Source organism: Pongo pygmaeus, chromosome 17, assembly GCF_028885625.2.
Source record: "Pongo pygmaeus isolate AG05252 chromosome 17, NHGRI_mPonPyg2-v2.0_pri, whole genome shotgun sequence".
NCBI lineage: Eukaryota > Metazoa > Chordata > Mammalia > Primates > Hominidae > Pongo > Pongo pygmaeus.
Window position 1 is genome coordinate 74059356 of NC_072390.2, and position 22514 is coordinate 74081869.

Genomic DNA, 22514 nt, shown 5'->3' on the forward strand with positions numbered 1-22514 from the left:
AATACCTCACTTGACTCTCACAACATCCCTTGCCTTTTTTAGTATGCCATGTAGTTGGGATCATACAGTATGTAGCCACTTCAGGTAGGCTTCTTTCACTTAGTAATATGCAGTTAAGCTTCCCTCCTGTCTTTTTCATGGCCTGATATTACATTTCTTTCTTGCACTGAATAGTATTTTATTGTCTGGATATCCTGCAGTTTATTTATCCATTCACCCACTGAAGGACATCTTGGTTGCTTCCAAGTGTTGACAATTATGAATAAAGATGCTAAAAACATCCGTGTACGGGTTTTTGTGTGGACATCCGTTTTCAAGCTGGTATTTGGGTAAATACCAAGGAGTGCAATTGCTGCATCATATGGTGAGAGGACGCTTAGTTTTGGAAGAAATTGCCGAACTGTCTTCCAAAGTGACTGTAACAAATACAGTTTTTATTTGGTGGATGAGCAAAGGGTTCATGGAGGTGAATAAATTAGTCTAAGTCTGGACAATATGCAGGGACTTCTACCCAATGTCTTCCTGTGTTGCTTCTCACCCAATGCTCAACCTAAGCAGGAGCCTGGAGGCTGGGCCAAAGGTTCTGATGTGAAGATACCGCACTGGGTTCTAGGTTTATTGGTCACATTTTGGACCCTTACTCTATTCCCATAAACCTGTTCCACCCACAGCTTCCCTCATTAAAGTTGAGGGGAACTCTACCCTTCTAGTTCCATAGGTTAAAAACCCTGGAGTCAGCCTCAATCTCTTTTCTTCTTTCACGCCCTATATTTATTCTTTCAAAAAATCCCGAAGACTTTTTCTTCAAAATGTATCCAGATTCTGAACCTTTAGTGCTGCCACCTTAGTTCCAGCAATTATTAGTGACAGGGTTAACTATCACCATATCTTCCTGTGTACTAAGCACTGTGTCTTCCACTTACAATTTTATACATCTGATATTTGGAAGAATTTTACACAGACTAGCTTCTGGATCTGTACATTTCAAACCTTGCTTTTTCTCTCCTACCCACATATTTCCAAGGCCAAGTGCTGCAGAACACTTTCACATCAGATGCCACTTTCAGTGCGACTTCCTGCCACGGTGCCAGGTGAGTTGGCACAGTGGATGGCAGTATTCCCAGAAGCCATTTTTTACACGAGGATGGCAGGAAAGACCATGAACCACATAAATATATTCACTAAACTCAAACTAAATGTATCTCCAACTCGTTTCTTCCTTAGCTGGATCCCCAAAATTCTCCTTGTCCCTCCAACAGGAGGGGAAATGTAATGGAGGTGAAGTTGGAATGCAATGAAACAGAACTCTTAACCAATAACAATTGCAATATCTTGCTTTTGAAAATTTTACACATTCTATGGTTAAGTTTCTCCCACACCTTGGAAAACACCTTTGCAACTGAAGGGTCCCGGAACTTACCATTCATTAGCTTCATGGTAAGTCAGCTTCTGGTATATTTCAAATTGCAACCTGATCCTTTCCCCCAGACCTCCCCATTCAACTTATCTGCTTTTCCTGTTGTCATAGCATCTCCATCCTTTAGGTACTGTATAAATTATCTATTATGTCTGCCTTCGGTAGAATATAAGCTTCATGAGGGCAAGAATCTTTGCTTGTATTGTTCACTGATGTTTCTCAAGTGCCTAGAACAAGGCCAGGTGCATGGTAGGTGCTCCACAAAGATTTGTGGATAAATAAATACAATAAATAATGCATAATGCATACACGAGTGACTGAATGAACCAAAGGTAATCTAGGACTTCTAAATTTACAACCTTGAGTTATATTCCACTCATTTCCACTTAACCTTGGCCATGTCAATGAACTTTTCTGGGCCTTTGCTTTCTCGTGTGTGAAATTAGGTGGTTATGTATTCATTTAATTAATATCCATTGCAACCCAACTATGGTCAAGGCATTCAAAGATATTTCCTTGCATTCAAGTGGTACCACTCAAAATGCAGAATTCAGCGGCCTCAAAAGTCCCGCCTCTTCCAAGCCCTGCCCACCGCAGTCCATCTTTAGGCCCCGCCCCGATTCGGCTCAGCCCGCCTCCAGCGTAGAGGCACCACCTTTCCTCGCTGCAGTCATCCAATAGCCAAGATACACGGCTAGGTGATTTGCGAGCGGGAGTTAGGTGTCCTCTTGGCGCCTGACCAGAGTCGGGAAATTCAGCTCCTCTTGAGTAGTCCCTTCCCCGAGTTGCCCCCGAGGTATGCGGGGTCACTCGCTGCTCGATGTTCCCTCCAAAGTGTCGGACAAGGCTCCGGAGCCCTGTAGCTGCCCTCCCTAGGAGCCCCGGGTCTTCACTGGCCGAGGTGCCCACCCCGCAGCATTCTGGGAGTGGTAGTTTTCTTCCTTCGGGTTCATTCCTGGCTGGCCAGTGCCCAAGACTAGCGAGACTACGATTCCCAGACGCCCAAGCGAGTCGCCGGTCACGTGGCCGCAAGGGCGCTGGGCCGGTGGGCGGGGGCCGGCAGGCGCTCCGCAGCCGTCTGTGCCACCCAGAGCCGGCGGGCCGCTAGGTCCCCGGAGACCCTGCTATGGTACGCGCGGGCGCCGTGGGGGCACATCTCCCCGCGTCCGGCTTGGATATCTTCGGGGACCTGAAGAAGATGAACAAGCGCCAGGTGACGGAGGAGGGTGGTGAGCGCGCCCTGGCCGGGACCGACTGTGCTAGCGGGGAGTCGGGGCTTCCCGGGCAGGGCTCCGGCAAGGGCAGCTCCCAGTGACTGCGGCGGGGCGGCCACCCGAAGCTCCCGCGCTGGGCTCTCAGGCCCTGGGTTCTGCGCCCACTTGTGGGCATGGGTGTGCACTTCCTTGCCCTGACAAGAGCACAATTAGGGGAGGGTGCAGGAAAGGGGAGAATAGAAGAAACCCCTTGCCATGGAATGTCAAATGTGGTTGAGAAAGCCACAGCCATGCTTGTGGGAGAGATGACTCGGTGAGCGACAGCTCTCTGCGCGTATTTGAAGGGCCACCCGCTGAAGAGGGAACCGATTTCTCTGTGGGGCTTCAGAGGCCTGACTGCCCGCAGGTGGAAGAGGCAGAAAGGCAGGCGAGAGGGAAGAACTTTCCTACAATGGGAGCTGTCCAGCGATGCCTCCTAAAGCAGTTTCTTCCCAGCCTGGGTTGTTTTTCCCCTGACCGTGGGTCGGGACTAAATAATGCTCCTTGTGCCTAGAGAGCTCACAAGCGGTGCGCAATCATTGTGGACTCAACCAGTGTTCCCAGCGGGATTCCAGAAGCCTTCTCTAACTTCTGAGATGGCTGCACTCTGAATATAGGAGGCAGTGTAGGGTCTTTGGGCAGCTGGGGCGGTTGAATTCCCTCTCCTTTGTGAGAGGACCTCAGAGGAAAACGTTCGTTCCTCTTGCTCTCTCCTTAGCCACTTATTGGCCATCATCACTGTCTTTGGGTCCTTATCTCTTCACTATAAGGTTAAGAGTGAGTAGGGATTGGAAAGAAAGCCCTCGCAATCAGGAAAAATACGATTATGTAAGCTTCTAGGTAGAGAATTGGGGGATCTGTAGGGCCTAAATATCACGGTGGATACTAATGCCACTATTGCTACTAATAAATTGTGCTAAGAAAAATGGGACCTTCCAACCAGGGGGTTTGGATTGTCTTTGAAAATGGTATTAATCCTCATTATTTTGATGGCATCCAGTTTCATTTGCTCCATCATGCTGAGATGTGGGGTGGTGCCCATTGGAGGTCACAACTTACTCCTTTAGGCATATGTGTTTTTTTCCCTCTCACTCTCCTCCCCCTTACCCAAGTAGAATTTCAGACTAGTGCAGTAGTGTGGGAAAGTTTGATAATTTCTATTTCATCAACCGTGTTTAGGATGTGGTAGTGTCTAGGTGTGCAAAGCTGATAACTCCTGTTTCTGGAAGATGAGTTGTAGTAGAGATTATCACCAGCTTAAAAAAGTAACTGATAATGTCCTGAGCACGGATGCTGTTCGCAAGAATATTCTCCAGGAAGTAGAGCTTTGTTTAAAAATCTAGACTTAATGGCTGGGTTTTTAAAGTGTCTCTAAAATTGGTACTGATTACTGATGGCTATAATTGCAGACTGTCAGAAAAGGCCCTCTGATGAGTGTGTTGATCCCTAAACCAGTTTGCCCTTTGAAAGATCAGCGTGTTTTTGCTCTCAGTGATAAGGCCTGCCAGTCGCTGGCTGTATTGCCTGTTTTGCTAGTCTTCTAATTAAAATTCAGCAAGCTCAAATCTACTGCTTCTTGGTACTTTTAAAAAAAGCTTTGTCTTTTTGCTTTTTTTTTTTTCTTTCTCTTCTTCCCTCCAAAATAGCATCTTATGACACTTTGTCAGGCCTGCATGCTCCACCAGTCTTGAAAGCAGGACCTTCTTTCTCTGCTGCCCCTGCTTACTATTAAAGCAGGACCCACATGCAAGACAAGGGCTCTTTGTTTCTGCAGTGAGGAAGAGAGGAAGAAATACAGCTACTGGCAGTGCTGCTGCTGTCAAGCCAGAATATTTGGTCTGAAATGTTTGTTTAAAACTCTTAGACATTGGCTGTTTCATCTTTGGTTGACAATGACTGAGTATGGACTTAGTTCTACACTCTGTTGTGAGCATTAAGTGCTGAGCATACAAAGTTGGTAGGCAAAGGTGAACAACAACAAAAGCACCCGTGAAACATGGTGGTTGTTTTTTTTTTTCAGACCGCAGTCAGCTTGTCAGTAGTTCAATCAAAATTACTTTTCTGGATTCCAGGATTCTAAGCCTAGAATCTGATTAGTAGGTTTCTTAAAGTTAAGGTGTTAAAAGTGTGATCTGTGGTTTCTTAGTTTGATTTTTAGATTTTTGTGTATTTGGGCATTTCCTTAGCAGGTAGATGGCTTGCTCAAAGGAAGTTTTTTTTGAGGAATTGATTTTGCTTCCCCTTAATGAACTTTTCAAGCATGGGAAATTATACTGGAAAATATATTCTTGGTACGAGGTTTTTACTGGATAAGTGGCAAGATTTTATAATTTGCTCTTATCAGGGTGGAGCCAGATGGCTTGAAAACTTGTCTAAAAATGGCAATCTTTGTTTAAAACTATGGTTTGGGGCTTTCCTAATCAGATATGTAATTCATAATGAAACAGCGGTTATTTATCAAGTCCTTTAAGTCAGGCAGAGCAGGTGGGGAGGTTTTTGAATGTAAATTCCAGTGAACAACTTCTGCTTTAGAGTGACGTGACTTGTAAGGCTGATTTTACTTTAGAAGCAGTGTTTTGTTGTTGTTGTTGGAACCTCAATATTTATTGAATGAAGACATGAATGTTTTATCTCTTCTAACGGCTCACTTCTTTGCATGCTTAAGTATTTGCTTTGTGATCTTTGATTTTTTTCCATTATGCTCTTTGAGCGTATGGTGAAATGGTGTAAAGACTTTGATTGTTTCATGGCATCTTTCTGGTAAATATTCTTCATTTGATGAGGGATAAAAGACTACATATTGGGTACAGTGTACACTGCTCCGGTGACAGCTGCACTAAAATCTTAGAAATCACCACTAAAGAACTTAATCCATGTAACCAGAAGAAGCAATGGTTTAACGTATTATAGCCCAACACTTTGACAGTGTCTGCTTAGCACTCCAGTTTCCTTTTTCACTCTCCTGGGAATATAGTGATAGTTTCATAATTTGCTATTGACACAGTAGCCAAGTCGCTTTTAAAAATGGTGTGTAGGCTGAGTGCAGTGGCTCACACTTGTAATCCTAGCACTTTGGGAGGCCGAGGTGGGCAGATGGTTTGAGGTCAGGAGTTCAAAACCAGCCTGGCCAACACGGTGAAGCCCTGTCTCTACTAAAAATATAAAAATTAGCCGGGTGTGGTGGTGCACACCTGTTATCCCAGCTACTTGGGAGGCTGAGGCAGGGGAATCACTTGAGCCCATGAGGCGGAGGTTGTAGTGAGCCCAGATCGCGCCATTGCACTCCAGGGCAACACAGTGAGACTCTATCTCAAAAAAAAAAAAAAAAAAAAAGTGTGTAACTTTAATGTTGAATTATATTTATTTTCCTATTTTGATTTATTGCACCAAAATACATTAACAATTATCTTAATTCACTTATGTCCTCACTTTCAGTTGTATCCTTCATTATTGCCTCAAATTACCTATTTTTACAGTTTTAACATTAGCAAGAGACAGTTTTGAGCTCTGCTTTTCCTACCTTACATCAGTCAGAGTTTGTTTTCAGAACAGAGAACAGTTTAAAGAAGAAAAGTCAATGACTCATAATTTCACTATCCTAAAATAGCCTCTCTTAGCGTCTTGGGGCATCTCTTTGTATTTGTTTTATCGTTTGGTGAGATCCTACTGCAGCTTACATTTTTCATTCAACATACTGTGTTTGGTCATGTCATTAAAGTTCCTTTTTATTTTCCTCCCCCAACCCAACCTGCTTTCTTCTCCACTCCCATTAAGTTCTTTATGCATTGTTTTAAATAGTGGAGTAATCTGCCACTTTCTTTTTCTTTTTTTTTTTTTTTTTTTTTTTTTTGAGATGGAGTCTTGCTCTGTTACCCAGGCTGGAGTGCAGTGGCGTGATCTCGGCTCATTGCAACCTCCGCCTCCCGGGTTCAAGTGATTCTTGTGCCTCAGCCTCCGGAGTAGCTGGGATTACAGGCGCACGCACCACCATGCCTGGCTAATTTTTGCATCTTTAGTAGAGATGGGGTTTCACCATGTTGGCCAGGCTAGTCTTCAACTCCTGAGCTCAGGTTATCCGCCCACCTCGGCCTCTTAAAGTGCTGGGATTACAGGCGTGAGCCACACCACACCCGGCCCCATTTTCTACTCACTTATTTCCATATTGTTGCTCATTTATTTCGTCTTCCACATTATTAGAATTAAGACTGTAATAAATGTCTTCGGGCCATAATTCTCAACCTGCCTTTAGTTTATACTGAATTCCTAGAAGTATGATTACGGGCCAAGAGTAACCTCTTAATACTAATGCCAAATAGCTTTCAGAGTGGTTTATCAATTTGTATCCCCATCACAGTGTATTCTTGCCAGCACTAAGTATTAGTATTAACAACAACAAAAAAAACACCAGACACTTTAAATTTCTTAGGCAAAGGCTAGGTGTGGTGGCTTACACCTATAGTCCCAGCACTTTGGGTGGATTGCTTGAGGCTAGGATGTTCAAGACCAGCCTGAGCAACATAAAAGACCCCATTTCTACCAAAGAAAATAATTTAGAACTACCCAGGCATGCCAGCACATGCCTGTAGTCCAGCCACTTGGGAGGCTGAGGTGGGAGGATCCATCGAGCCCAGGAGTTTGAGGCTGTGGTGAGCTATGATTGCACCACTGCACTCTAGCCTAGGTGACAGAATGAAACCTTGTATCTTAAAAAAAAAAAAAAAAAGTTGCTAAAAACAAAAAAAAGGAAGGGGTTGCAAGGAGGGTAGAGGCAGGATTATTGGTTTGAACACTTTTTATGTTTATTTACTACTTGTATTTTCTCTTTGGAAAATTATAGTTTTAAGCTTTTACCTTTTTCTGTTGGAATTTTAGTGTTTTTCTTATTGCTGATTTGTTTGCACTCACCATTAAAGATGTTTATTTTATCACTATTTATTCAACAAATTGAATACTTAACTTTTTGCTAAACCCATGTTGAATCTTGAGGATACAGCTATGAGCAAGGCTGAAATGATCCCTACTTTTGTGGAATGTAAGGTCTAGTGCAAAAGACACATTAGGTAATTATATGCTTAATTATGATGCTGATGAATGATATAAAGAAATACAGGATGCAGTAAGAATATATAATAGGAAGACCTAGGCTGGCCAGAGTGGAGGTTGGCAAACCCCATTGCACCACCTGTTTTTGTAAAGTTTTATTGGCACATAGCCATGCTCTTTTACATATTGTTTATGGCTGCTTTCCCGCTACATTGGCAGGGCTGAGTAGTTTCAATGAGACTATGTGACCCATAAACATAAAATATTTACTGTCTAGCCCTTTACACAAAAATTTGCTGATTTCTGGTCTAGCCAGTCAGGGCAGGGTTCTGTTGGACACTGACATTTAAAGGTGGGTGTAAAGGTGAGTGTTTGGTAAACTAAGGGGTCCAGGGAGGGAGCCTTCTGGGTAAAGGCCCTGGGGTGGAAAGAAGCGTGTGAGGTGGAAGCATGGACAGATACCACCAGTGCAGCTGGGGTGAGGCGAGCTTCACAAGCTGAAGCAGGGCCTTAGAGTCCATACTGTAGTTTAGTCTTCATCCTCAGAGTAGTGGGATGCAATCAAAGGGCTTTAGGCAGGGCATAGACAACCAGGTGACCAGATGTGCATTTGAAAACCAGTACAGTCAAGCACCATATAATGATGTTTCCATCAATGGTGGACTACATACACGATGGTGGTCCCAAAAAACTATACCATATTTTTACTGTGGCTTTTCTATGTTTAGTTACATACTTACCAGTGTGTTACAGTTGCCTGTAGTATTCAATACAGTAGCACGCTGTACAGGTTTCTAGCCTAGGAGCAATAGGCTACGTCTTATAGCTTAGGGGTATAGTAAGCGACACCATCTGGGTTTGTATGAGTACACTCTATGATGTTCAAACAACAATAAAATCACCTAACAACGCATTTTTCAGAATGTGTCTGTCATAAAGTGGCGCATGACCGCCCTGAGTGTAGCACGGAGAATGGATCGGAAGAGGTGTGCATGGGCATTAGGAAACCTGTCATGAGGCTCTCACAGCAGCCTGATGGGCCCTGTTGGTGATATGATGAGAGTGGCGGCAGTGGGAATAGAGAGACCTGGACAAACTCCAGATGTGTTTGGAAAGCCAGAATGTATAGAATGAATGGGTAGGGGGTGGCTCCAAACAGCAGGGCAATAATAATGTCATTTACTGAGAGAAGGATCCCTAGCACTGAAAGCTTTTGGAGAAGGTAAGTTGAATTTTGACATGTTGAGGATGGGGTATCTTTAAAGACATCTAAGTGGAAGCGTCAGGTAGGCAGTTGGAAGTCTCTGAATTGGGAGTAGTTAGCATGATGGGACCAATGCCAGCATTCAGGTAGAGGAGGAGGTTCAGGTAGAGGAGGAGCAACTGGCAGGAAGACAAGAAAGTGGTGAGAAGTGGATGGCATGCCATCCTGGAAGTCAGGGGCCAAGGGTTTGAAGAAATGATCGTGTGTGTTGAGAGCTGCTGGAAGGTCAGGTAAGGTGAGGGCCGACAGTTACCCTTTGGATTTAGTGAGCATGTGACTGACTATGTAGGTTGAGGACTGAATATAGATGGTGAAGAAGGGGAGCCACTTGGGGTAGACACTGTTTTGAGAAGAGCTGTGAAGGAGAAGAGAGAGTGTGAAAGCTGGAGGAGGATGTGAGGTGGAGGAAGGGTTTGCGATGGGAGAGTCTTTAGCTGATGGGAGGAGGAGGTATAGAGCCGTGATTCAACTTTCACTGCACCTCAGAATCACCCCACCCCTCCCAGTGATTCAGCTGGTCTGGGATGGACTTTCCAGGGCTTCCCCAATGATTCTGAGGTGCAGCCAAGGTTGAGAACCAATGGTATAGAGCAGTGGTTCTCAGCTGTGACTCCCACGCCAGCAGCTTTCGTGTCACCTGGGAATGTGTCTGAAGTGCAGTCCTCAGGCATCGCCAGCTGATCCTAGTGCATGCTGATGCTTGCGTTGCTGCTGTAAAGAACGGTCCATACACCGAGAAGTCAGAACCACATAGAACCACCTGGCAAGTCTCTATTTGGACTTCCTGAGTGTCTTTCACTCCGACTTTTCCAGGCCTTGTGTACTTTAGACTGTATTTAAACTGTTTAAAACTGTATTTTAAGTTGTACTCAATGCTCAAAGAGTTCATAACACCACCTTCCATCTCAGTTAATATTAAATTTGGATAGTTGAGGAAAATGATGTTGCCCAGAGCCACGTGATCCAGGTCCTCACTCCAAACTCAATTCAAAAGTATGTTCTGGAAAGCTGGTAGGGAGCTAAGGTGGGATCTAACCTGTCTAACATCACTGCCTCCAAAACACTAAAACTATATTAATAGCAAGGAGAGTTTAGAAGTTATCAGTTACTCAAGGATATGCCCAGGAAAGGAAACAAGATCAGCCAAATACTAGAAGCTGGAAAACAGATGGAAGAATGGGAACTGGCACAGCCAGAGAAAGCCAGGATGTGAGCGGCACTGGGGGAGGCTGTGGCTCTTCAGGTTTGTGAGGCAGAGAGAGTCCTCAGAGACCCAGGAATTGGTGTCCCCAGAACTGAAGGTGAAGGGGAGGTAGGGCTGAAGTAAATTTGATTGGGTAGAAAAGCAGAGAAGTAGTGAGACCCCTCGCTGTCCTGTGTCTTCCACCCAGAGGCCTCAACCTCCTCAGCAGAGGTCTGGGAGTTCATTCCCTGGAGAGGGGAACAGAAATCTCTGGAGGAAAGGCTGCCAGGCCTGGTGGGGGTTGTGGCTGCCACCCTATAAGTGACTGTGCACACTGCATGCTGAGAGTAGAAAAACAGAAGTGAGGGGTGAAGGACCTCAGGTGTACACAGAACACGGGTCCTCAGGTGTACACAGAAGTGAGCACAGATGCCAGGAGAATAGGCACTTGTGGCCCGGTGGAAGGGGGTCATTGAACCAGAGACCCACGTGGGGATAGAGCCATTTTGGTTCTAGGGTATGTTGCTGAGGGTGAGTGGTCCCAGTGGAGGGAAGATCTTTGGAGATGTGGATGGGGGCCCAGGAATTGAGACAGCACAGTGTTGATGGACCACCCACCTGGCTCTGCAGATCACCCCAACAACTGCAGGGTTGTGAAGAAGAAGATTGAGGCAGGTACCAAAGTAAGGAGCCTCCCTGGAGGGCGGTGCTGGCAATGCCATGAGGGGCTTTGATTTTGAGTGGTACTAGCCACAGCAGCGTTAGTCCCTGTTGCGCCTGGAAGGAAGGCAGATGTTTGGGCTGACAGGTCAGCTCCAGCCTGACAGGTGTTGGCACATGGGCAGGTGTTGTTTTCTCCTTTAGTCACCAGGAGTTGGCAGGTGCAGCAGGCAGCTGTCAGCAAGGAAGAACCTGTGCTTCAGCCCGTGCCATGCTGCAGGGAGCGAGGCAAGCCTGGTGGGTCTAAACGCAGTGGTTTGAGGTAGATCGGATGGGCTTTCACCTCCTTCTCAGAGCTGATGTAACTAGTGCTTATGCATCAACTCGTGTGACCCTCCCACCTGTGCTCTTTTTTTTTTTTTTGAGATGGAGTCTCGCTCTGTCGCCCAGACTGGAGTGCGGTGGCGCGATCGCGGCTCACTGGAACCTCTGCCTCCCAGGTTCACGCCATTCTCCTGCTTCAGCCTCCCGAGTAGCTGGGACTACAGGCGCCCGCCACCATGCCCGGCTAATTTTCTTTTGTATTTTTTAGTAGCGACGGGGTTTCACCGGTAGCCAGAATGGTCTTGATCTCCTAACCTTGTGATCCGCCCGCCTCAGCCTCCCAAAGTGCTGGGATTACAGGTGTGAGCCACTGTGCCCGGCCCCACCTGTGCTCTTAACCAAATATTTGTTATTTACCTTTTAAAACATTTATGAAAAATTAAACCTCCAGGTGTTTAGAGTTTCTGTTCACTGGTTTTAAAATGTCATTTTTAGAGCAGGATGGCCTCATTGCCAAGCACTATAGGACTCCGAAGCTTCCATTTGAGGCTAAAGGTAGTTCTAGGTGAATCCACAGTGTGTGGATCTGGGTTAGACCTGTGCTTACCATGCTGCGCCGTGTCTGGGACTGGTCTGCATCGGGAGGCTCTGGTGGCAGGCCTTGAGTAGTGGAACTCTCTAGGGTATAAGGTGCTGGGAGATCCCCAAAGAGGTGATTAGGGCCTCCTTGAGGCTTTAACAAGACAAGCCTCACAGATCGCTCTTTTTTTCCTCCCTTCTCTCTCACTTAGGGAGAGATGATATTTGCAAGGCGCTTTCCAGGGACAGAAGTTGAAATACTGCAGAATTTTGTACCACGTGTTAGTTTCCTGTCCTAAAATCGTGTCCTTGAAAAAGTTTGATAAGTGCATCTCCAGCTTCACAGGTTGGTGGATCTTCTGCTATTGGTTTTCATCGTGGTTTCCTCTTTTTCATTCCAGCTCTATTACCAGGTTTTAAACTTCGCCATGATCGTGTCTTCTGCACTCATGATATGGAAAGGCTTGATCGTGCTCACGGGCAGTGAGAGCCCCATAGTGGTGGTGCTGAGGTAGGTCCCCCAGGCTGGCCTCCAGCCTCCAGCCTCCATCACAAGGCTGCCTTGGGCCTGAGGAGTGGGGCAGCCTTAAGTAAAAACCTGCATGACAGCTAAATTCAAGATTTTAATTGGATAAATTATTAGTCTTTATTGATATCTATTTTGAAAATGTTTCTTTTTTTTCTAGCTTTTGAAAAATCTTATCTTTCTTAGTAGACATTTTAGAGCTTTAACCATGTTGATGCTCGTGTACCTAATCCATTTCAAATGACAATTTAATAATATGTGGTATTCATGCATTATTTCTATACAAATTGATTTTTAAACATAACTAAAAATGTTACTTTATTTTCTTTGTACCAAACAGGCAGAGGGAGTCTGTATCCCCAGTGCGTAGCATTGTGTCTAGTTTTTTTTTTTCAGGCTTCTTCAGTAATACTGATGTATTGATGGCTACTATCTTCTTGAGACTATGATGCTTATAAAAGTACAGCATGTTTATTTTAGAAAAGTTAACACTAGAGTTAACTTCACACAGCCATAAAGCCATCCAAGGGGAAAAACTTAACATCAATTTGAAATCAAATGGCCGTGTTTGGGAACTGATAGGTGCTTCAAGACGCTGTCTGTCCGGTGTGTCTTTGGTCATCAAATCTGTTGTTTTCAAGGTGGCATGGTAGGCTGTGGCAGTAACTTGGGCAGAGTCACAGCCTACCAGTGCAGGAGTTGAGGCCAGAACACAGGGCTCTTAGCTCCCAAACCAGTGCCTTTTCCCTCCACCAGGCCTTGCCACCACCTTGTGGGGCCATAGCCATGATCCATGCCTCACCAGGCCGCCCTCATGTGGTTGGCCAAGGGGCACACTTCTAGAGATTGAGTTTTCATGAATTTAGAAGCCTGAGGACAGCCTAGCTCACAGCAGAGCTGTGGGACCTCCGACCCACTCGCGTTCACACTGTGCTTTGGGGAGGCCCCTGGGGTTGGGGTGGGTAGATTAGGAGTGGGGAGAAGGGAAGCACACTCATGGATTCAGGAAGCCTTAGCCTTGCTTCACGTGCAACAGCGCCACCTTTATGTGTTTTATGTGGTTATACTTCCTGGTAAGATTTCATTTGAAGGAAGGATTTTAAGGCTTTTTTTTTTTTTTTTTTTTTTTTAAAGAAGAAGGAATTTAAAACCTCAAATTTAGATGGACCCTCTCCCTTAACAGATAAGGAACCTGAGGCTCAGTGAGGCCAAGCCTCAAGCATCTCCCAGTAACTTTTGGCAGAGCCAACATTAGATCTGAGATTTCCTAGCCCTCCTCAAATCTCACAGACACAGTTGCACACAGAAGGTAGTGTGAAATTGCTGCACTTAGGGACTTTTTTTTTTTAAAAGCATCCTTTGTAATATTAAAGCAATTTGGTTTGTCAACATAAACCAATGACATCCCTAAGGGATGTGTGGTTTTTGGGGGAATCTGGCCCATGAGGAAAGCAAGTAGACATTGATATTAGTGAAACATTGAAAAGAACTCCTCTCCTCATAGGACATGATAGTGACCCTTGATGTCCAACTTCAGGGCACCTGTGGCCTCTGCAATCTGTGCAGGGATCTTTTCCTAGCTGCAGTTCCCTTAACCGTTACTTTTCTATTCAACATCTTCCCACTGTATCTTCAGGAATTTTGCTGAAGGAATAAAGATGAAGCCACAGATGAAGAAATTATCTTAAGCATTTTAGCTTTTTTTTTTTTTTAACCCTGAAACAATTACGTTTTATTAAGAAGACGAAATAGAATTTCATATTGGGAGGCAGAAAAAACTCAATTGTTTTGACTGTGATGTTTTCTCTTAAGTCAGTTATATTTCTAGCCCTTTTCCCCCGTCATTCAAATTGGCTGATTTTGAATGCTTCATCCATGACCATACTTAGTGGCACTGATTTCACTTAAACCTAAACCTATCAGAAGGTACTTAGTGACAGGCTGCATTTCTCCTTGTCACCTTCTGCACCTGCTGAGATGTTCAAGGTGGGCCAGGCTGGAGGGGAAGGAGGGCCAGCTTCCTGAACTCCTGTTGGGAGCCATGGTTTTCTTTGTTCCCACTAGAGCACCACGGAGCTTCAGCGGTTCATTCTCCTCAGGTTCTTCCTGCTCAGCAGCCGTTACTCATCCTTGGTTGCACAGCCCTCGTCAAGCTGTATTTCTAGGTCTTATTTTCTCACGTGTTACAACAAAGCATGAGCAAATATATATCATGAATTTTTAAAATTTCAGCTTCCAGCATGTCGCAATTTACTTTGAATCCACCAAAGATTTTAGCACAGGTTTAAATCGGTATCATGTGGAATTATTTATTGACTTCCACAATAACCCAGTCAATGTTTGTTAGAATTGGGCTTCTGTAGAATATGGTGGAAAAGATGCTGGTGCAGGAGGTGAAAGACTTGGGTTCCAGTTTTGTCCCAGCCCTCAGTTTGGCGTCAGGGCGGGTCCTGCTCCCCAAGTGCATTCATGTGTTCCTCATTTCTTAAGTAAGTATAGCAGTATCCTAAGTGCTGGGGATCTGCTCTAAAATGAAAGGATTGCCCTAGATGATTAACTAGCTATAAGCCTGCAGTTCTGGAGGAAAACACTACTGTATTTGTAGATGCAGGACTTTTTTTAAAGCTAAAAATTGGTAGCTTTTACTTCAGACTTGACAATAATCCTGGTTTCTTTTCTACCTGATACAAACTGCAGAGGTTCCTGTCAGTGCTCATGACATGTTGATCTCAGTAGAAGCCATTTCCTTTCACACGTGTTGCCACCTCGAGCAGTTAAGAAGGAAGCCACATTGGCTTGTTTTATAGCTCCTGAGACCTACTTGACTGTTGAGTTTCACCTCTGACATGTTTATTCTGATGGCCTTTTGGACACAGGGTAATGCCGATACTGACTTTGTGCTTCTTTCCAGTGGCAGTATGGAGCCAGCCTTCCACAGAGGAGACCTCCTGTTCCTCACAAATTTCCGGGAAGACCCAATCAGAGCTGGTGAAATAGTTGTTTTTAAAGTTGAAGGACGAGACATTCCAATAGTTCACAGAGTAATCAAAGTTCATGAAAAGTAAAGAGGCTTTATTTCTTTTTGGTTTTGTTTTGTAAATTTTTGGTAGATTCATGGCTAATTAGAAACTAGTAAAAGCACTGGATTATGTTCTGAGTTCTGCCATTGACTCACTGGATGACTTTGGACCCAATGCTTAACTCTTTCTATAGGATGGGAGTTGTAGTAGTTAAACGCATAGTAACTCACAGAGTGATTATGAGAATTAAATGAACTAATATTTACTAAAGCAGTTCAGAAACTTAAATTGCTGCACAAATATAAGGTGTGATATATTATGACATGTTAGTTATTTGAAGGAGCTGAAAGAAAATCAAGTCATATTGCAACAGAGGATGGTTTTGATATGGAAATTATTTTCTGAAATGCAAAAAAACCTAGCTGTTTTTCTGTTACTTTGGCCAAAGTGGCATTTTCAGCAGTAATATTAGTCCTGGATGGATAAAAATTCCTTTTCCAACTCATCTCATGATTTGGTCATTGCATATTCTGCATTAATTTTCCACCGCCCCATCCCCCACTCCCCAAAAAGCCTTGCTGTTAATACCAGCCATGACTTACTTACTAAGACCCTTTTCTGGAACCGGAAACATTTACTTCTTGCTCAGATATATAAAGTTCCCATGAGAGAGTACTTCACATGATTAGTAAAAATGTTACATTTCATAAACTTGGTTATTCGTTTACCTTTATACAGCTTAGTATGGATTTTTATCTGTATGAGTCATAGAATTAAATTTAGGTATGCATAGGTATGTTTTTAAATAATGGAGCATTTCTCACTGTGTATGTGTGTGTGTGTTTGAGTTTGAGAGAGAGAGGTAACTACTTGTACATATCTGGTATTAGATTCCCATTCCATTCACTGCTTCTTTTTTTGAGATGGAGTCTCACTCTGTCACTTAGGCTGGAGTGCCATGGTGTGATCTCTGCTCACTGCAACTTCCGCCTCCCGGGTTCAAGCAACTCTTCCCCAGCCTCCTGAGTAGCTGGGACTACAAGCATGCACCATCATGCCTGGCTAATTTTTTTTTTTTTTTGAGGCTCTGTCTCCTAGGCTGGAGTGCAGTGGCGTGATCTCAGCTCACTGCAACCTCCGTCTCCTGGGTTCAAGCAATTCTCCTCCCTCAGCCTCTCAAATAGCTGGAATTACAGGCACGCACCATCACACCTGGCTAATTTTTGTATTTTTAGTAGAGATGGGGTTTTGCCGTGTTGGCCAGGCTGATCTCGAACTCCTGGCCTCAGGTGATCCACCCGCCTTGGCCTCCCGAATTGCTAGGATTACAGATGTGAGCAACCGTGCTCGGCCCATTTACTGCTTCTTCACAGGTGTACCCCACAGATATTGATACTTATTCACTTCACATTACTCTAAACATGAGAACAATCCAGTTTCAACCTGTGCTGATACACTGGTCCTGTACTAACGGTTACTTGATGCCTACCTGTTAGATTCCTGAGGAAGAAGCATCCTCAGTCATGATGTGACAGTACTCGCACTGACTTACAATTAATTTCTAAAGATGATCACTTGTTCCAAGTTGAGGAAATGATGATTATTTGCTCTAATTTGCATGAATTATGAGAGACTGTCAGGATTTTTATCCTGATTTCCTTTATAACCATGGCTGCAAATCAGCTTGCTCTTTTTGATATGGTTTCAAATCTTTGGGGGCTTTTGGCATTTTATCTCATTATACTAGTGCATTCTTTTTTCATCTGTCTTATTGAAAGAAGACTCTCTTTCCAGCTCCATAATACTACAATATTATGTTTCTAGAGTCAAGGCTACCTGAGCACCAGTTTAGAATGCTTAAAATGAGTCCCACATGTCTCTTTAACACACTGGTGTTATGCCATTTGTGATTCTTGTTTCCTTGCAAATTCGACTTTATACTACCGTGGTCAGTGGTGAAGGAAATAATGCAGTAACAAATTCTGCATTTGGCAAGGAAAAGGAAATCTGAGGACAGCCTAGAGCACACTTGCATTTAAATTACTTTGTGCTCAAATCTGTGTGATCTAGGATCAAGTTTATATCTGGAGTGAAGAGGAATATCATCCATGTTAACAAATTGGTCTATGAGGCTGGGCGCGGTGGCTTATGCCTGAAATCCCAGCACTTTGGGAGGCCGAGGCGGGTGGATCACTTGAGGTCAGGAGTTCTAGACCAGCCTGGCTGACATGGCGAAACCCCATCTCTACTAAAAATACAAAAATTACCTCGGTGTGGTGGCTCACACCTGTAATCCCAGCTACTCAGAGACTGAGGCAGGAGAATCGCTTGAACCTGGGAGGCAGAGGTTGCAGTGAGCTGAGATCGCACCGTGGCACTCCAGCTTGGGTGACAGAGCAAGACTCCATCTCAAACAAACAAACAAATAAACAAAAAACCAAATGTTCCATGAGGTCTAAGAATGAAAACAGTTCAAGTCCAACACAGATTGTTAAACCAGCTTCATGTCCTGACTTCTGACCTGTTCTGACTTGAGGTGAATGAAGTGAGCCTGGAAAAGCTCCTTGTCAGCAGCGTTTTTGTGTGTTATGAATCTGGACTTGAAAGAATTGCACAGTGGTGATTCACATGATTTTGCCCACTGATGAATGACACTAATACACTTGTTTACAGGTTAAAAAATGTCAGGTCCTAGTTTATTCGTCATTCCCAGAAGCCATGTGGTAAGAAGCAATTCTTCATTGTGTGCTGTGCTGGAAGCAAATTGTTGCCCTTGTGCTTGGTCATGCTTTTTGTTGTCAAGGTTACTTGAGTGTTTTGGAATTTAAGTCTACAAAACTGTCATTAGATTTGTGCTTCAGTTGAATGGTTGTCTTAAGCAGTCATCTTAGACTAAAGGAAGGTCAGGTTATCTTTGACTGTTTTTCTAAATGCTCCTGTCTGACAGTAAAGTCTTGGGTAAACTAATGTTTGTGTTAATGATGCTGTGCTGAAAATAATTCTTGAGAGGACATTATTTTGCTTTCCAGAGATAATGGAGACATCAAATTTCTGACTAAAGGAGATAATAATGAAGTTGACGATAGAGGCTTGTACAAAGAAGGCCAGAACTGGCTGGAAAAGAAGGACGTGGTGGGAAGAGCAAGAGGGTGAGGATTTACCTTTAAGTTATATAGAAGGTTATGAAAAACACTTAGAAATGAAGAAATTAAATCAATAGGCTAATGAGTCGTTAATTACAAATATGACCTATCAGGAGAGTTCTAAGCAGTTCTAGTTTATCCTGTGAAGACTAAATACAACTTAGAAATTCCTAAAGACCTAAAATCTAAAACTGAACCCAATTATATTATCTAGATGATGGGTTCAAATCTGTTTAAAAATAAATCCAGCCAGGTGCAGTGGCTCACAGCTGTAATCTCAGCACCTTTGGGAGGCTGAGGCAGGAGGATCACTTGAGCCCAGGAGTTCCAAGACCAGCCTGAGTAACATAGGGATACCCCATCTCTGTTAATAAAAATTAAAAAAAAATTGTTCTAAAAAAAGAAGAAAAATAAATCCTCACTGAGAGATTAGTTATTTGTGGATTTTAAATAACCATTACAAGAAAGTCTCCCAGAGATAGATACTCTCTGGGCTGGTACAGATGTGTGTTATGCATATATATAATTTTACTTAGAATTTGATTGTTTTTCACCCAACAGGAAGTTGGAAATAGCTTTTCGTGTCAAATCTACATCTATATCTTTTTAAGTGGCTACAAGCTGTTTTATTGCTAATAATTATTTATTTAACCAATCCCCTTTTGGTGGACACTTCGATTATTTCCTATTTTTCGCAACTAAAAACATTTCTGTGATACATCTTTTAGTATTCATCTTTGTGTAGTTGTCCAGCAATGAGTTCTGCTTCTGATTGACATAACAGAGAATGTATCCTCATTAAAAACCAAAAAAGGGAATTCTTCCCCTCTCTTGGCAACCCTTTTTATGTTTAACAGCCATTAGAAATGTTTTTCTTTGTCTTACCTGACTCTCACTAGCTTTTTAAGGCTGGAAAGACTGGCTCCCATTTTGTCAGATTTAGCGTTATTAGTCAGATTGTGGCTTACGGCTTCTTCTTACTCTTTTAACCATTTTTCTTTGTTGCATTTTCACTTGATTATCTCCGGGGGGACCAGGAGGGCTTCCAGTTAGTCCATCCTGTCTTTCCAGACACTCTGGTGAAAGGCTTTGGATAAGAGAGAGGATGGAACCACTGATTTATAAAAGACTGGAGGGTACCTATTGGTGTGTTACCTTGTTTCCCATGAGCAGAGATGATTGAGACCTGGGTCAATCTGATTACATATTGCTGTTAATTTTGTGAGCATAATCGTTGGCTGGTTTATGCACTGAACCTCCTCTCTCTGGGATCATAATCATATTTGAGTATGAGTTATGGTATTCACATTTGTATTTGCTACCCAACACATTTATTTGTTATATCTGACAAGCACTGGGAAATAATTATTTGCATTACAAACTCATTATTCATGTATGTTGAAACCTTTATCTAACAGCAGTTTTTATATGGGCTATCTGAATCTTCTCTTCTAAATAAAAACTAGATTTGTGAAAGTTGCCTATTCTTTTTGTACAAGTGGCTTAACTATTTTAATTGTAGCAAGTGAAGACAACCAGCATCACTATCTCAACCCCAAGTGCCTACTTAGAAAACTTGTCCTGGCTGCCAGTGCTGACGCTCCTTACTAATAAAGCTGTTTGAGACAGGGCTGAATACATCCTTACAGCCCCGGTCAGTGGCATTCCCTCGTACAATTCATTTCTTAAGACTGATTTACAGTGTTTTCAGATGTTGCCATCGTCACATTATAAGCAACTTTTATATCTCTTGCTTTTTATCCCACAATTTAGGTTTTTACCATATGTTGGTATGGTCACCATAATAATGAATGACTATCCAAAATTCAAGGTAGGAATTTATGTGTGTCTATATTTATTTACTTCATTAAATATTGGAGCTTTTACTTGTGCACCTGTAAACAGGCAATCTTCTTAAAACATGTTGCCATTAATAGGCCTGCAGAATATCTGTAGTTAACTACAAATTAATGTAGTCATTTAAAGTAACAACACTTAATTATTTAAAATAGCTACTTTCCCCTTGTATGTTCAGTGTTCTAAAATGGCATTTATCTAATTGTTGCTTTTTATTATGGAAATTTTCATACACATACAAAAGTAGTACCATAAACCAGTAATGCTTACCTCTCAACTTCAACAAAAATGGTATCTTTCTCTCTCTAAATATATATATATACACACACATATGTATACATATGTGTGTATATATATATTTTGGACAGAATCTGGCTCTGTTGCCAGGCTGGAGTGCAGTGGCACAATTTCGGCTTACCACAACCTCTGCCTCCCAGGTTCAAGTGATTCTCCTGCCTCAGCCTCCCTAGTGGCTGGGATTACAGGTGCCCGCCACCATGCCCAGCTCATTTTTGTATTTTTAGTAGAGACGGGGTTTTGCCATGTTGGACAGCCTGGTCTCGAACTCCTGACCTCAGGAGTTCTCCTGCCTGCCTTGGCCTCCTAAAGTGCTGGGATTACAGGTGTGTATATATTTTTTAAAAATCACTTGACAAACAATGGGAAACCTGCGTAGGAGTAAGCACTGCATTTGCTGTGTTTGTTCGTTGCCTGATCTTTAGTCCATCAGTATATTTTTGGGTTTTTGACCATAATGTAGCATTGAACAGCTCATTTAGAGAACAAGGCATGGGAGGAAGAGGTAATCTTTTGATTCTGTCCTCAGCGCAGTATTTAACGGACTTCATCTGAATACATTTACAGACCAAATTTCTTTGTAGACCTCACAGTGATTTTCCATTGTGTTTTCTTTCCAGTATGCTCTTTTGGCTGTAATGGGTGCATATGTGTTACTAAAACGTGAATCCTAAAATGAGAAGCAGTTCCTGAGACCAGATTGAAATGAATTCTGTTGAAAAAGAGAAAAACTAATATATTTGAGATGTTCCATTTTCTGTATAAAAGGGAACAGTATGGAGATGTTTTTGTCTTGTCCAAATAAAAGATTCACCAGTAAAGATGGCTTTCTTTTGTGGACTCTGATTTGAATCTGCTCAATCTCTCTGCCAATTGTGGGAGACTCTACACTGAGTGTGAGGGTCTGCACCACTTCAAGAACCAGGCAGGCTATTTAGGGCCTGGCCTGCTAGTGGGACAAGGCATGGTCCACATGTATAGTTGTAATGTCTGAGTTTCAAAAGTAAAATTCTTAATATAATGACATTTCTGGGGGGAAACAAAGAGGCCCTTAAAAGGACATAGTTTCTTATTAAAGTGTAATCTGAGAAACTAAGAAAGTCAAAACCTTTTAGAAGGAAGGGATGTAATCTGCTTTGTTTTGTGGTATGATATATCTTGAGATAGTTTGTTAAATTATTTGAAAAGTGTTTAATAAATTATTAAAAATGGTGCATACGCCTTTGAAAAATTGCAAAAACTCCAGAAGGGTAAAAGTTGAAAATTGCAAAAACTACAAAAGGTCTCTTTCCTCAGTCTTCCCTTTCTACTTCCCAGGGATACCCACCATTAAATTAGATATTTGCACTATATATAGTCCTGCAGAGAAAGTACACCCTCTTTCAAGTATTTATCAAGCACTTTTACCCAGCCACTGTCTGATGTGCTGGAGGTACAAAGTCCCGGCCCTGACGGAGCTCATACTGGAGTAGGAGGATGATTTCAGGTACTGGTCATTGCTATGAAGAAAGAGAAAGCATGTTAAGCAGATAGAGGGTGACAGAGGACACTGCTTTTCAGATGGAAGTCAGAGGAGACCTCTCTAAGGAGGTGACATTAAGCAGGGTTCAAAGAAATGAGAGGGAGTAGAGCACGTAAATCCCGGGAAGCGCACTGTAGCCAAGTGCAGGGGCCCTGAAAAGGGAGCGCTGTTGGCAGGCTAGAGGGTTGTCACGCTTTAAGGAGTACACAGCCACCTGTCTTGTTCACTGCTGATGTGGACTCAGGAGGTTTGAGGTGAGCTTGACTACGCACTTGTAACACGCTCCCAGAGGATGCTCATGCTGTTGGTGCCCACTTTGCATAGTGAAATGTTAGAGGAATCAAAAGGAGGCCAGTGATGTTTAAAATGCACTCTTCAGTTTTACAAAAATGTTCTCTTTTCACCAAATACAATGATGTTGACATC

General features: G+C 43.1%; 1 protein-coding gene across 2 annotated transcripts; it reads left to right on the top strand.

Moving 5' to 3' along the window:
• The first annotated feature begins 2070 nt into the window (after positions 1-2070).
• Positions 2071-21387, top strand: SEC11C (SEC11 homolog C, signal peptidase complex subunit). Of its 2 annotated transcripts, none has more exons than XM_054461190.2 (6): positions 2071-2630; positions 12125-12234; positions 15161-15310; positions 18299-18418; positions 20186-20243; positions 21187-21387. In XM_054461190.2, the coding sequence occupies exons 1-6, from the start codon at positions 2544-2546 to the stop codon at positions 21238-21240; spliced, it is 579 nt and encodes a 192-aa protein (XP_054317165.1). In that variant the 5' UTR covers positions 2071-2543; the 3' UTR covers positions 21241-21387. The 2 variants fall into 2 exon arrangements, with proteins under 2 accessions (XP_054317165.1, XP_054317166.1); XM_054461191.2 differs by having other exon boundaries at positions 2498-2646.
• Positions 21388-22514: the final 1127 nt, after the last annotated feature.